Here is a 14,059-nt window from a genome sequence, read left to right as displayed (position 1 = left end):
ATCCACTGCTGGAGATGAGCATCTAAAATAAAACAGTAATAAGAAAATGTTGAGCAATTCTCCTTTACAGATCACTGAAATCATATTGGAACAACCTGGCAAAGGAATGTTTGATTTTAACTGAACAGAATACAAAAACAAAACAAAACTGCTGTTCTGTCATGTCAACAGTCTCTTTATTCTCACAATAAGGATCTGTAAGTGGATTTATTGTCTTATTTATTTGAAGAAATAACATTATTGTTCTTCCAGTGTTGCCTAATGCTCTCCACAGCTTTGGGAAAAGCTAAGTTTTCTGTACACTAGTCACGGCCAGTTTAGCATAGAACACAGGTCATTTAAGTCATTTAAACACAACTGTAGGGATGAAACATGAGTTTTTCAAACAAAGGCAGCTGCAAAAATACATCCAACCTACACCTTCTGCACCACCTCCAGAAAAACAGATGAAGGGATGTATGAACTTCCTAGATTAACACAAGGTATTTGAAGACATCTGCACAGAATACATGTTGCTAAGAGATTTTTCATTCCATTTATTTCAGAAATAAGACAACAATATAAATCAATTAGCAGACACAACCAAAATTAGAATATCAGGCCCCTTGTTTATTATTTTCCAAAACTCATTAGGATTCTCTGTTCCAGCACAAAATATTCCCACCCAATCATGTAATCCCACATGCCTGATCAGGTAAAAAGCCAATGGAATCCTAGAATACAGTAGGTTACCAGTTCATATTATTTTACTGCACTTCTACCCCAGCTGATTTTTCACAATAGGTTGGAGATAAATGAACTGCAGAGCAAGTAAAATTCTCCTAAATTTAACAGAACAGCATTTAGTATCTACTCTTCTTTACCTGCCACCATTCCTGGAAATTCACACTTAAATCAGGAAGTAATCCTAGTCAAAATACAACTCAAGGCACACCCAGAGATGCAGTGATTATTGACAAATCACCCCCAAACCGCTATGATTTTAATTTTTTACATTTGCCTGAGTTAAGAGCAGTAGCTGGGCTCTGAAATGCTTTGCATTTAGCTTTGACAATGATTATCACATAACTGGGGTCCCAAAATTTTGCACAATTTAACTGAAGTGCAGATGCTGGGTAACATTACAACATGCCTCAAATCAGGTTTTAGACATATTTTCTAGATATCTACATTCATACAAGCATGCTGCTTTAATTAAAGGATCACCCTGAAAATTAGTCCTGGCTTGATCAAGAAATAGCAACAGCAGATTACTGCAGTAAAATAAGAATTTCAGCAACCACTGGGAATGGTTTTGAAAGTTCTTGAGCATCAATTTCAATATTAAATTTAATTTCTCAAACATTTGGCATGTTAATATTTTTCTATTTAAATTCTTACAGATTATAAAGAACAATTTACTCTCCTACCCCTGAAAGGCCTGTAAGGTGTAATCAATTTAGTTGAACAGTGCATGGAATAAGAAAATATCCTTTGCTACCTCCCTTATGTCAGTTTATATCCCAACACAGCATTAGTAAGCAAAGATTATTTTAAAATATATATTGGGAATAAAATTGAACTGTATTCAGATTAAGCTTTGTAGTTAGCTTTGTCTCTATCATAAGGAATGAGACATACCAACATTTTACTCAAGGTAAATGATACTGGGTATCCTTTTACTTCTGGAAGGCCAAAAGTTAAATTCAAGAGATGTGTTTACAAATACAGACAGATAATTATTTTATTAGAAATACTGAACAACATCAACTTCTCAAGCAGTTTCTCCATGAGGGCAATCACAGTGCCCTTATAGAAATTCTACTGTGTGATAGAAAGTTGTTCAACAAAAAAAAAAAATTGAAACAGTATTTTGATTAAATTTCTTTTTGCTCCTAGAAATGAAGACAATTTCTTATCCATGAGTTGTTTAAAAATCCTCTAAGTTGTTAACAAGCAGTAAAGCACTAGTGTTGAAAGGCACTAGGATTGGAGCTTGTGTTACCTGGTTTCCAGTACAGACAGCACTTGAGAGCTCAGTAAATCACACCTGTAAAACACTCCTGTGCTTGGGCCCAAGTCTGCTACATTCATTAAAGTGTTGGACAAGTTCTTGTGCAGCTGGAAGGATGCAAAATTCAGAGCAGATCTCTGCAGATTTACAGGTTGGATCTTTCCTTGACAGATGTACGAGTTGTGGACTGTGTGTATGTTCTAATTACATCCTGAAAATAAAGCAACAGAAAAATCTCAAAGCAAGTTCCATTTTAAGTAGAGAACTGCAGGAAAAAATTGAATCAACTGAGTTGTTGTTCTCTGGAGCAAGCACTGAGCCCAGGAAAGCCTTGTGGTAATGTTTCATTATCATCTCAAAGGGTGGATAACCAACCTGAACACATTTATTATGACATAGTTACCTTCCAGAAACCCTACAAACCCTGACTGAAACAAAGTCTTTGTACATCAGAGTGATGTTTTCTTATTTTGCAATTCTACAAGCACTGACTTCTTTTGGCTTTTAGCTCAAACAGGGATCAAGACTGATTTCTCACTTCATTGGATTTACAAGAGAAGTCAAAATAATTCACAGCCAGGCAAAATGCAGCTAAAAAAATCATCACCATACCTTTTTCCCACCCTCAGCACGGTACTTGTCCAGCAAAGCCTGGATGGAGGCTCCATAATTAGGATGAACATCAGTGAAGTTTTTCACCTGCACAGGAAGACAATTCAGAAAAGGCAGCAAGAATTTTTTTCCTCCATTTCAAGAGAGTTCTTTACCACATTACCTGGGCTATAAGAATAAGATCATAAGGAAGAAAAGTTTAATTCTGATCAGTTATAAACAAGATATGAACATCTTCAAACACAATTTCTGTTATGCCGCACAGAGCTCATTCCCAATTTCAACAAGGTTGCCCTGGGAAGGATAAGGATCCAATCCCTCATTGGCCCTCACTGCCTTCTCCTTTTTTAGAGCAAAACCTTACTCTGGCAGTCATCTGATTTTTAAAACACCAAGCTAAACATATGTTCAACACCTGTCCCATTCTTCCCCCAGGAAAAAGTTATTTTAACATATTATATATTGATGTTATCGTGTGTAAACAGGCATATATTTAAGTATGAGAATTCCTGAGGAAAAAAACCCAGCCTTTTCAGAGAATTCCTGATCTTCCTTTCCAGAAGCCATTACGACAATGTTACTAGACAGGTAGGAAACCTGGAATAAACCCCAAAGAGGGCACTTACAGCTCTTTTCTGAATGAAAAGTTGGGCATCCTTCAGATGATCTGCAATGTTTTTACACAGCCTCCGCCGCTCTTCCTCGTTCAGCACTTTGAGGTAGAATTCTCGCACCTGGCCATTGGAAATAAAGGTTTATTTTGATATTCCCAAAAGTGAATAAGAATAGCTTTCACTTCCTAGTCAAGCAACACTTAAAATACTCAAAACATTTAAAAGGCAGCCAATCTGTCAGGGTTTTTCTTTGGCAAATATGCCAATAACTCCTCCTCCAGACACTAACGGCAAGAAAACAAGTCAGAGCCTCTACCTAACAATGCCCAAAATCTGAATTTCAGATTCTGTGAGAACTCACACACCCTCCACACTCCTCATGCATGCCAAGCAGCACAAAGCCTTTCCACACCCCCACCTGGGTCACGTTGTCCTCATTGGCACTGTTGTAGCGCTGCACATCCCCTGAAGCAAACATGGGGCTCTCCTTGAGCTGGGGCTGATCCTCAGGACCAGTGAAGCTGTTTGGGTAATAATTTGGGGCACCACCTGGGAAAAAAAAAAATCCCCAAACCAAATCAATCAGACGGCAGCACTTTCAAATAAGTCAGAAGACAGAGGATGTTACTTGCTTGGAGGAATCTAAATCAATTACTCAAGATAGGATTCATTTTATTAAAAGCAGCTGACAGCATTTTTCTGTCAACACCTTGAAGCCAGTACTTAACAACACCTGCTACAAAGAGAATTTCCACAGCTTTTTTCAGGGGATATTGATTTGATTCAAAAATAAGAAAACCTGGCTACTCTCACAACAATATTTCTCAATTGTAATAGACAGTCATGGTTGAAGTTTAAGGCAGCATAAAAATATAATCATTTACATTTCTGAAGTACTACAATGCTTCCCTGTGTAGGGGGTGTATTTTAAACACATAATGAATGAAGAGAACTGCATAAAAATAAACTCATTATCTGTTCTGGGACAAGAGCAGCTGTCCTCAAGTTCCTGTTTTTCAAATATTTCCCTCTCCTCCCTCAGCGAGTGTCTGAATTCATAGCCCAGAGGAACACATATTTTGGCATGAGCCACAGCTTAAGTACATCCTTGTTTACTCTCAGGTGGAAAACAGCCACTATTGGGCAAACCCTGACAGAACAGAAGCCACTCAATAAAGGGGAAGTGACAGCTCTACTCTTGGCATTTTCACTTTTGTCTTTCACAATCTCTCAGAAATCTGAAAGCAAAGCAGTTTAGCAAAGTGGACTGAGCCAAGTCAGTCTCTAAAACCTGACTGTGTGTATTCTCCCACAACCTGCTTTCCTGTTAAAGGCCTTTTTATTAAGTTTTAAACAAATCCTAAGCTTCACTTGGTTTTTATACTTTTAAACAAACTCCTCATCCAAATATCCCAACTTTCCTTTACTGGATTGTCAGAGAAGATTTACAAGCATTCTACGCAAGTATGTAAAGAAAATAAACATGGATCTTAAGCCCCCTGTGAACTGAAGGGAACGCTGCAGCCCATGCCTAAGCATCATTATATTCAAAGCTGTTGTCCTGGCTACCTTGGTTGTCAGAAACAGTCATTGGCCCATCCCTCTGGTAGTTGGCCACCCTGGCTCTGAAGGGACAGTTGACAGGGATCTGGAGATAGTTGGGGCCCAAGCGGTGTCTGTGGGTGTCAGGATATGAGAAGAGGCGTCCCTAAAACATTGAGCACAAACATAAACCACCACTTCTAAAACACTGGGGCATACCAAATCAAAGCTTTCATAAGCAGCAAAGTAATCAATGCTCCTCAGGTCACACCTCCTGTTTACCTGCAGCATTTTGTCAGGGCTGGGCTCAATTCCAGGAGGCATGTTGCTAGGGTCATAAGCCATCTGTTCCACCTCTGCAAAGTAGTTGACAGGATTCCTGTTCAAGACCAGCTTTCCCACAGGGATGAGAGGGTAGTCACCATGAGGCCAAACCTGTAAGACACAACACAAATCCAGTAAAATTAACATTATTACAGTATTATGCAGCTTAACTGCCAGGCAGAATTCACCCGATTTCAGTCTAGGTTAAGAAAACACATTACCGAGTTTCTTTTCTCTTAACAAGCATTGAGGAACATCTTATTTTAAGAAGCCTTTTGCAATTAATACAGATTATTAATGCAACTTATTTCATCATCCCAGCATAATCTCAGCACATGAATACTTGAACAAAATACCCACAGGCCCTTGAAAAGCTGCCTAGGGAAGTAGGGCATGGGTGGAACCGGTGGCACAAATGTTTTCAGCTCCTTCAAAATGCTTAACTAGCCTTTTCTTTGCCATCTGAGCTGCACTTGTAAGTTCAAAGGTCTTTAGCCACTTGGGGAGAACAGTGTTAGAGGTAAAAAAGAGTTAATGCAATGCAAGTTTACATTGGCATCTTTCAACAAGGCATTCCTAGGAGCAGCTATTGGAAGTGGGACAAAATGAGACCAGCAAGGCTCAGGGTGTGTCTCTGATCTGAGATCACACTTCTGAAGTGCCATGGGATCTACAGGCCTGGAATCAAGCCCTATCCTATCTCCCTGAGGAAGAGTAAAATCAGATATAACACAACTATAGTTTCGTCTCCAGAATCGCTGGCTCATCGTGGCTCTACAATACAGAATGCACTTAAGAACTACCTGAAACTGAATATTCCCAGAATTATCAGACATACCTTAGTCACATCAAAAGGATTAAATGGGAACTTCTCTGCTTCTTCAAAGGTCATAACCTGAATGTAAAAGGACCATGAAGGATAGTTGCCCTTGGCAATTGCATTGTAAAGGTCCCGTATGGCATAATCAGGATCAGTAGAAGCCAATCTTCCTGCTTCTTCCACAGAAAGGTTTTTGATGCCCTGGTCAGTCTAAAAGCAACAAAAGCACCAGTTAAAGCATGCTGAAAGTACTACAAAGTTCATCCATTAGAATTGATTTTAACTAGATTTATAATCCAAGAATGAGATTGTCCAAGTTCTAACTTCCAATAACTTGAGTTCAGATTTATAGTACATTCAACAGCTGCCTTCCAGATAAAAATCAGTTCACTGATAGTGCTCCATTTTCTTATAGTAAATGATTACTGTGTTAGTAAGAAGAAAGATGCTTCTCCTATTGGTTAAAGGTACGAAACTGGTATTAAGCAAGGACTCCACACACCTTTGAGCCTGAACTGAACTTGAAAAGTCACAGATCTTTATGTTTTTTCTCCAATAAGATGTATATTTCCAATAAAAAAAAAAAATCCATACCTTGGCATGGAATTTGCAGTAAACTGCTCTTCCATCAGCATTAACCAGTTTGAAGGTGTGTGACCCATATCCATTCATGTGGCGATAGCCATCGGGAATGCCACGGTCACTGAACAGGAAAGACACCTGAAGAGAAGGATCAAACACTACTAATGGGCTCAGCATACCAAGGAGAAAGTCTTCATTCCAGACTAAGTTTGTTTATTGTGTTAATCTGCATCACTAGGACCTATGTTAATGTTGTCATGAATTCCTTGAGGAATTGCTGCTTTAGGTGTTAATGAAAAAAAACAGACTCCCCCTGTAAGCATAGGTAAGTACGGATAATTTAAAATCATAATTATATAAAATATAAATAAGACTGTGTAGACTTCTAGATCGAACATGGAAAAGAGAGTTAAAAACCTGTTGTCATAACATGTGTATCTTAATCATACAAAAAGTCATGGGAGAAGCTTACTTGATGCAAAGACTCAGGGCGAAGACTCCAGAAGTCCCACACCATGTCTGGATCCTTCAGATGAGTCTGAGGGTTCCTCTTTTGGCTATGGATGAAGGAAGGAAACTGATTTGTCCAGAAGTGGAGGAGGAGAAAGAGGAAAAAAAAAAAAAAAAAAGGACAAAGCTATAAGATCACTGAGAAAAAAAATCTTCTACTGCCATACCCTTCCTGCCAAACAAATTAATTCACAGACCAGTCAATAAAATTAGGGTAATGCCAAACATTCACAATTAGAATAAACAGAGATAAAGAATGCTTTCATTTTGTGGTTGGTAAGGTGAGAGATAACACTGTTCAGATTTCTATATCTCTGTTTATGTGACTCACAAATGAATACAGAGATACTATGAAATATTTGTGCAGAATTCCTGCACTGGAGGAAAAGCCCCTCTGCTAGCTGCTGTCAAACTTATGCCAAAAGACCAAAAACCCCAGATTTAAAAAAAAGAACTGGCAAGAAGCTTTTGAAGTGAAAAGTAGGAAACCATGTAAGTTATCAAGATTTAGTTCTTTATTTACTTTTGTTAAGAGCATCTTTCCAAGTAAAAAATGTTCAGACAATGTGACAAACACGTTTTTGCTTCTGAGGGAAGCCAAAACAAGATGTGAACGAACTTTTGGGCTTTCTCACAAAGTACCTTCACCTTTTGTGCTTACTCACCAACATTGCATCCCGAATAAAAAAGATGGGAGTGTTGTTTCCCACAAGATCCCAATTCCCATCCTCCGTGTAGAATTTCATGGCAAAGCCTCGGGGGTCACGAACTGTGTCAGCTGAGCCAGATTCTCCAGCTTGAAGAAATACATGAGCACACAGAAGTGTTAGGATAGGAAATGCATATAAATACAACCTCAAACTAGGCCATAAAATCCTAAAAGGGTTCGTTGCAGTCTTTTCTATACCAAGGAATTGTAGGAATATTTTCAACAATACTTCAGGCACTGTGAGTTTTCAAAGTGTAAACCCAACCAAACATTCAGGCCACAGTTAGAAAAAGGAAAAAACAAGTATCCACTTGAACCAATTAAGACTGGAATTCGCATTATCACTAAGAGAGACATCATCAGATTTTAAGGCTGAATCATCTAAACCCATATTTGTTTCTGTGCACCAAATCCCAGTGGGAAATCTCTCATCTGGAAGGTAGCAATCTAACCAGCGTGCCTATTAAAACACTGTGGAAGAGCTGTAATCCTTTTAATTCCTCCTGCTTCACCCAGGATGGGATTTTCCATGGGAATTTCGACCAGAGCACAAGTGCTTAGCACAACACCTGAGCAGAAGTGTTCCAGAAATGCTCAGAACAGCTGATGTTGAATTGTGATGAAATCAGTGGGACGCTCATTCTCTTGTTAAAAACCTTGTGTATTCCAGAACAGCAGGGAGGAAACGTGTCCAAACAGGGCAGGCAAAGGGAAGGGAAGGAAGGAACAGCCTGCTCCAGCAACAGTCCACATTTCAAACTCAACTCTGTGTCCTTACCCTGTACAACACTCAGGACACCCTAAATCCTAGGATATTTAAGACTGGAAACAGCCAACAAATAGGCCAAAGCCAGCAGCTCCCTGAGCCTTGCTGGACTATGTTTTTCTCTCCAATACTACCAGAACTGAATCCTCATTAGGATTTCTTTTCTTTTAACTACATCCACATCATGAATTATAATTCTTCTACCAGAGAAGCTATTGATCACAATTAGCTTCAACTAATAGCATTTAAGATTTTACTAGTTTGTGAACTCCAACCTTTTAGAAATCAGAGTTTATTTATAGAAGATTATTTGTTTTTCTTTGCCCGGTATTTAGTTCAAGTCATTCATCCCCAAAACATTCCTGCAGCATAAGAGATCATAGGTATTTAACTTGCAAGTGTTGATTGTGATCCAACCAGAAACAAAGCAAGCTTTCTGTCAGAAAAAAAACAGCTGAGACTGCCCTCCCTCTCACATTTCAGACAGAAAAGTGTCTCCAGAGAGCTCTGACTGAAAGGGGCAACAGCTGCTTAAGGTCTTCCATGTAAGTGAATTTCAGAGAAGATGAAGCAAGCATTGCAGACACCCTTAAGTGTCCCACAGTGCAAACACTGCTCTCAGGGCACACATGCAGGAGACACAAAGCGAATTTAGAGCCTTACCAACAGTGGAGAAGCGGATGGCAAGCGGAGTCCTTTTCCCAATGTGCTCAAACACTTTTGCCTTACAATACTGGGTGATATCATGAGTGACTTCAAAATAGCCAAAGGCTCCTGAAGAACAGCAAGTTCAAAATATCAGATCTAGGTACCTTCCTCCCACTCCCAGCTTGTCTGTTGTCAACATGCAATTTTAAGTCCAAGGGAAACATGGAAGTACACCAGTTTAAACAATGCTCTAAACACTCCATTTACTTTCACAAAATGAAACTGATTTAACACAAACTATTTGCTCATTCTCTCCTCCTTAACTGACTGCTAGCAGCTCCCAGCAGCAGCACAGAAGATGCTCTTCTGCCAAGATCTGTGTATTTATCTGGGAGCAAGGCAGGTATTTCTTTAATCCTGCTATGAGTTGCAGAATTTTTGGTGGACCTGTAAGCTGGGTGAAGCAACACAACCCTTTCCACCCCCACAGAGGAACTTTTCCCATGTACAGTCACATTTTAAATACAGCCCCACATTTGCTCCTTCTAGGCCAATACATGACAAAAATCAAGGTACTAATTCTACCTTACTAAGATCAATGATAATTTTTTAAAGGTTTAGTGCTTCTTAATTTAAATATTAGATTATCAGCTTGCTTTGGCAGACATACATTAGAAGACAAAGCCAAATTCTCTATTAAGATGCAAAGAACATTAAATAGAGATGGGGAGGAACAGGCAGAAGAAGCAGAGATTACAGCAGATACAGTAAAAATTGAAGGGCTATAACCACATTTTCTCTCATTTTTGTAAATAGCTTTTCAAATGCTTCACGTTTTGGCAGGGAGTTCTTTTAAACCAGGCCTTACTGCTGTTGTTTATATAGATTTATTATAGCTAGTAACACTAAATTATAAATAACAATGCAATTGAAGTATCACAATCTACATGTTAACTGAAAAGCTCTTTAATTCTACGTAGAGAAAATATGGGACTTTAAACATACCCGCCCCTTTTGCATGCACAACTCTCTCAGGAATCCTCTCTCTGTCAAAGTGAGCCATCTCATCAGTGAAAACAACATCTTGGACAAGAAGAGGTCCACGTGGCCCCACTGTCAGGATATTCAGCTTATCCCCACTGGGGTTCCCAGCACCCGTGGTCAGGACATCTGGTTTCTGGAAGCAAGAGAAAGTCACTTTCAACACCAGAAATTAAAAACCTTCTGGATCTGAGCCAGACAATGTGCATGACTCTTCAACTATTATATGTCACAGAACAGATCAACAAGAAGTGGCAAAATTACTTCAAATTCTGGGGGAAGTTACAGATGTTTACCTAAATCACAGAGCTAAGTTTTAGGACAATTTAAGAAGGGGAGTTGAAGTAATGTAAAATCCAGGAATGTTTTCCATGGTTCAGAAATGTTTCTTCTCAAGACTATTGATCTTGCTTCAAGAAAAATATGGGATGGAAAAAAAAAACTAGAACAGGAGCAGCTGCTGGAAAATAAGGGAGAAAGGAGAGGAAGAAGGTAATGTCAGTACAGGGGTAGACATAAGGAAAGAGCTACAGCCAGACTAAAATGGGGTTTCCTTAATAAGTGCTGGTCTGGAAGAGTTATGGAAAATAACAGAAGTAGGAACACCTGAGGAATCATCATTTTAGATTCCTGCACCATGGAAGGACTAAGATTAACACAAGCCCTAAGAAGCTCTACTGCCAGGAAATGTCCTACAACTTCAAGAAACACCTGCACTAGAACTGAGTGCACTCCTACTGTCTCACAAAAAGATTCCAGTAGAAAAGACTTTATCTGCCTCACGTGTGGGGCTATATGCTCCTCTGAGGCAATATTCCTATTTTACTGGATGCTGTGGAAAATGTAGTGAGAAAGGCACATCAGCTCCAGAGACCTGATGGTAACAGTTTTCAGTTTTTCCTGGACTACATTTATTGTTAGGAGCCTTGTAAAGGACTGAGAAGAACACAAAAACAAATAAGGACAAAGGAAAAAATAAAGAAAATAAAGAAAAAATTTGCAACAGGGTGAGCTCAAATAGAGTCACAGATTCTGACCAGCTAACAATAAATCCATCACATCTTGCACTAAACTGACATAATTCCATATGGGCTCTCTATCCACACCACCCTACCTGAAGCATCCACACACCTGAACCACGCCAGCACAAACTCCCTCAGCCCTTCCTGATGAGTTCTCCTCCTTTAAAGTTCTATAAATGAAAGGGATGGTGGAGAGAAGAAAGAAGCCATTCCTGATGAGAAAAGCATTCATAATCCTAACAGCAGTTAGAACATGGGGTTCTAATTCTTACCCTAAGTTCTGCTTTAAGAGGGTTAATTTCTGCAAACAGACAAAATTCCCATCTGATAGAAAACTTCCCCCCCCCCCCAAAGGCAACCCACAAAGGCAAGGTATGAACAATTATTCACATCCACACCCAGAGCTCTGGATGAGGCAGAGAACACAGGGAGTTCCAGACACCTTTGTTTCACTCAGGTCCATGAATAACCACATAAAAGACATTTGACAGGATAAGTGCATTTCCACTGTGCTCCTACTAATGTGCAACACACGCTACTCCGGCTGGCTTGAATTCCCAAAATATCCACGTTCTTTATTCCTCCTTCACCACTTCATTAGCATAAAGCTTTAAGCATAAATCCAATTCCGTTGGGATGCCTAGGATCCTTACCTACACTGAAATCTGCACAAACATTTTGAAAGATAATAAGTAACTGGTTACAAACATAAACATGATGTTCAGAAACTTACAGGAAAGTTAAATAAAGCCAAATTCGTATTCCAAGTCAAACAAACAAGCAAACATCTGCTTAAATCAAAAGGTAATCTATAGCTTCTCATGGGAAATATGGAAGAGTAGAAACTGTTCTCAGTATATTTTCCACTGCTTATTTATTACATACAAGACTATTCTATAATGCCAATATTTAAGGCCACTAGAAGTAGTTGCTAAAACCACAACTTGTTGACATTAAGGCTATTAAAAAAAAAATTAACAGCTTTGTGGCTGTACAGTCTCCTTTGTGTAGGCAGACTTTCTAGGGTTCACATTGGAAGTAAAGAATATTCATTTACTTAGTGGAAGGAGATATTCACTTTAGTTTCAGGATAATGTTATGTGAAGCACACAATGTAAGTTCCAGAGAGGGGGAAAAAAAAAAAACACCATAGTTTAAAGAAGAACTCTCATACTACTTTTGGATCTGAGTTTGTTTGATGCCTGTGTTTTCATCTGCTCAGGAGCTGCACACAGCCCAAACCTTGATAGTTAAGAATTTTCAAATCAGTGTTTCATTACAGCACTAACCCGCCATGACAAAAAGAAGGGAAGGAAAGCCAGGAGAATTTTAGCTGCTGTGGTAAACAGCACACATCAAAGTACACACTTCCAGCCATTACTGATACTTTGCACCTCATACAACTCACTTTAAAATTCTAATAAGTCCTACCTACTTTCTATCTTGAAGTCTCATGACTCCTTATGCAACACAGACTTTGGGTTGCCTCCCAAAATCCAAATTAACTTTGGCCTCTTTTCAAATGCTGCTTTGCTACAGAAAAGCCGACATCCCTACAAAAAGAATTACTCATGGATAAAAAAAGGAACTATTATGACACATGCTAGGATATGATGGAGTCACAAGTCATCAGGTAGTTTTCACACTGTACCTTTGAGAACTGAGAGAAAAAATAAAATTAAGATGACTTAACAGCTCCAGTGGGAACTGAGACAGCCACTTGCACCTTGCAAGATTGCCATTTAAACCCAGCACAAACTGTATTTAGTAGCAAATACACATTTCTGTCAGAAACGACATGTGGAAACTCACAGTGATTTGATGAAGAAGGGAAGAGAACTCTTGCAACATTTACACATTAACCTAAATATCTAGGATCTATTCTGCATCTTCAGATGACTGAGTGCCATGCTGTTGATTACATTCCCTTATGATTTCGGTCAACCACTTGTCCCAATCCACTTCATAGGATCATAGAATGGTTTGGGTTGGAAGGGATCTTCAAGGTCATTGAATTCCACCGCCCTGCCACGGCCAGGGACACCTTCCACTATCCCAGGTTGCTCCAAGCCCCATTCAACCTGGCCTTGGACACTTCCAGGGATGGGGCAGTCACGGCTTCTCTGGGAAACCTATGCCAGGGTCTCACCAGTCTCACAGGGAGGAATTTCTCCCAAAATATTCACTTCGGTCTGGTCATGCTGAGTTGGAAAGGAGCCACAAGGATCACCGAGTCCAACTCCGGGCCCTGCACACACTGCTGAACGTGCTTTATCCTTTCTATTATTCCCTAGTTACATATTCACAGGGCTCTACGGCCGCGACAGCAAACCGAAACGCAAACTTCTCATTTAAGACAGAAAAAACTCGCCCCCATCGCTGCCCGCGGCTCGGGCGCAGCGCAGCCCCGGCGCTGCCTGGAAGGAGCGGCCGGGGCCAGGCAGCGCTGAGCGCCCCTGTCGCTCCGGGCCAGCTGGCAGCCTCCGTCCCTCCGTGCCTCGCTGTTCCCGGGCGCAGCTCCAAGCCGTGGGGGCGAGGCCGGGACGCGGCCGAGGGCGCCTCGCCCTCCGCCGCTGCCCCGGGGACGCCCGGGCGCTCGGAGCGCCGCATCCCGCGGAACGCCGCGGGGCTCTGCGCCCTCCGGTGCCGCGGCTCCCCGCGGGATGCGAGGCACAGGGGTACCGGGGAGCGGCGGTGCCCGGCGGGTACCTGCGAGCCCCGCTGGCTCTTCCACTGCTTCAGCTGGTTCGCGGCGTCGTCCCGCCCGTCGGCCATTTTGCGGTCTCCGGCGACCCCCGAGGCAGGAAGGGCGGCGCGGAGGGGAGCGGCGGGGCTGCGTTCGCTCCCGGCGAGGAGGCAGCAGCGGCCGCGGGGAG

General features: G+C 40.9%; 1 protein-coding gene across 1 annotated transcript; it reads right to left on the bottom strand.

The window, feature by feature from the left end:
* Positions 1-154: 154 nt before the first annotated feature.
* CAT (catalase) lies at positions 155-14,051 on the bottom strand. Its single transcript, XM_053944758.1, has 13 exons — positions 13,893-14,051; positions 10,126-10,297; positions 9,136-9,246; positions 7,663-7,793; positions 6,960-7,064; positions 6,500-6,625; positions 5,924-6,115; positions 5,044-5,196; positions 4,789-4,927; positions 3,638-3,768; positions 3,232-3,339; positions 2,606-2,692; positions 155-2,204 (listed from the first exon to the last, which is right to left on the bottom strand). The coding sequence occupies exons 1-13, from the start codon at positions 13,956-13,958 to the stop codon at positions 2,139-2,141; spliced, it is 1,587 nt and encodes a 528-aa protein (XP_053800733.1). The 5' UTR covers positions 13,959-14,051; the 3' UTR covers positions 155-2,138.
* Between the last annotated feature and the right edge of the window lie 8 nt (positions 14,052-14,059).

This window comes from Vidua chalybeata, chromosome 6 (genome assembly GCF_026979565.1).
Source record: "Vidua chalybeata isolate OUT-0048 chromosome 6, bVidCha1 merged haplotype, whole genome shotgun sequence".
Taxonomy (NCBI): Eukaryota; Metazoa; Chordata; class Aves; order Passeriformes; family Viduidae; genus Vidua; species Vidua chalybeata.
This window is presented reverse-complemented; position numbering and strand designations above follow the sequence as displayed.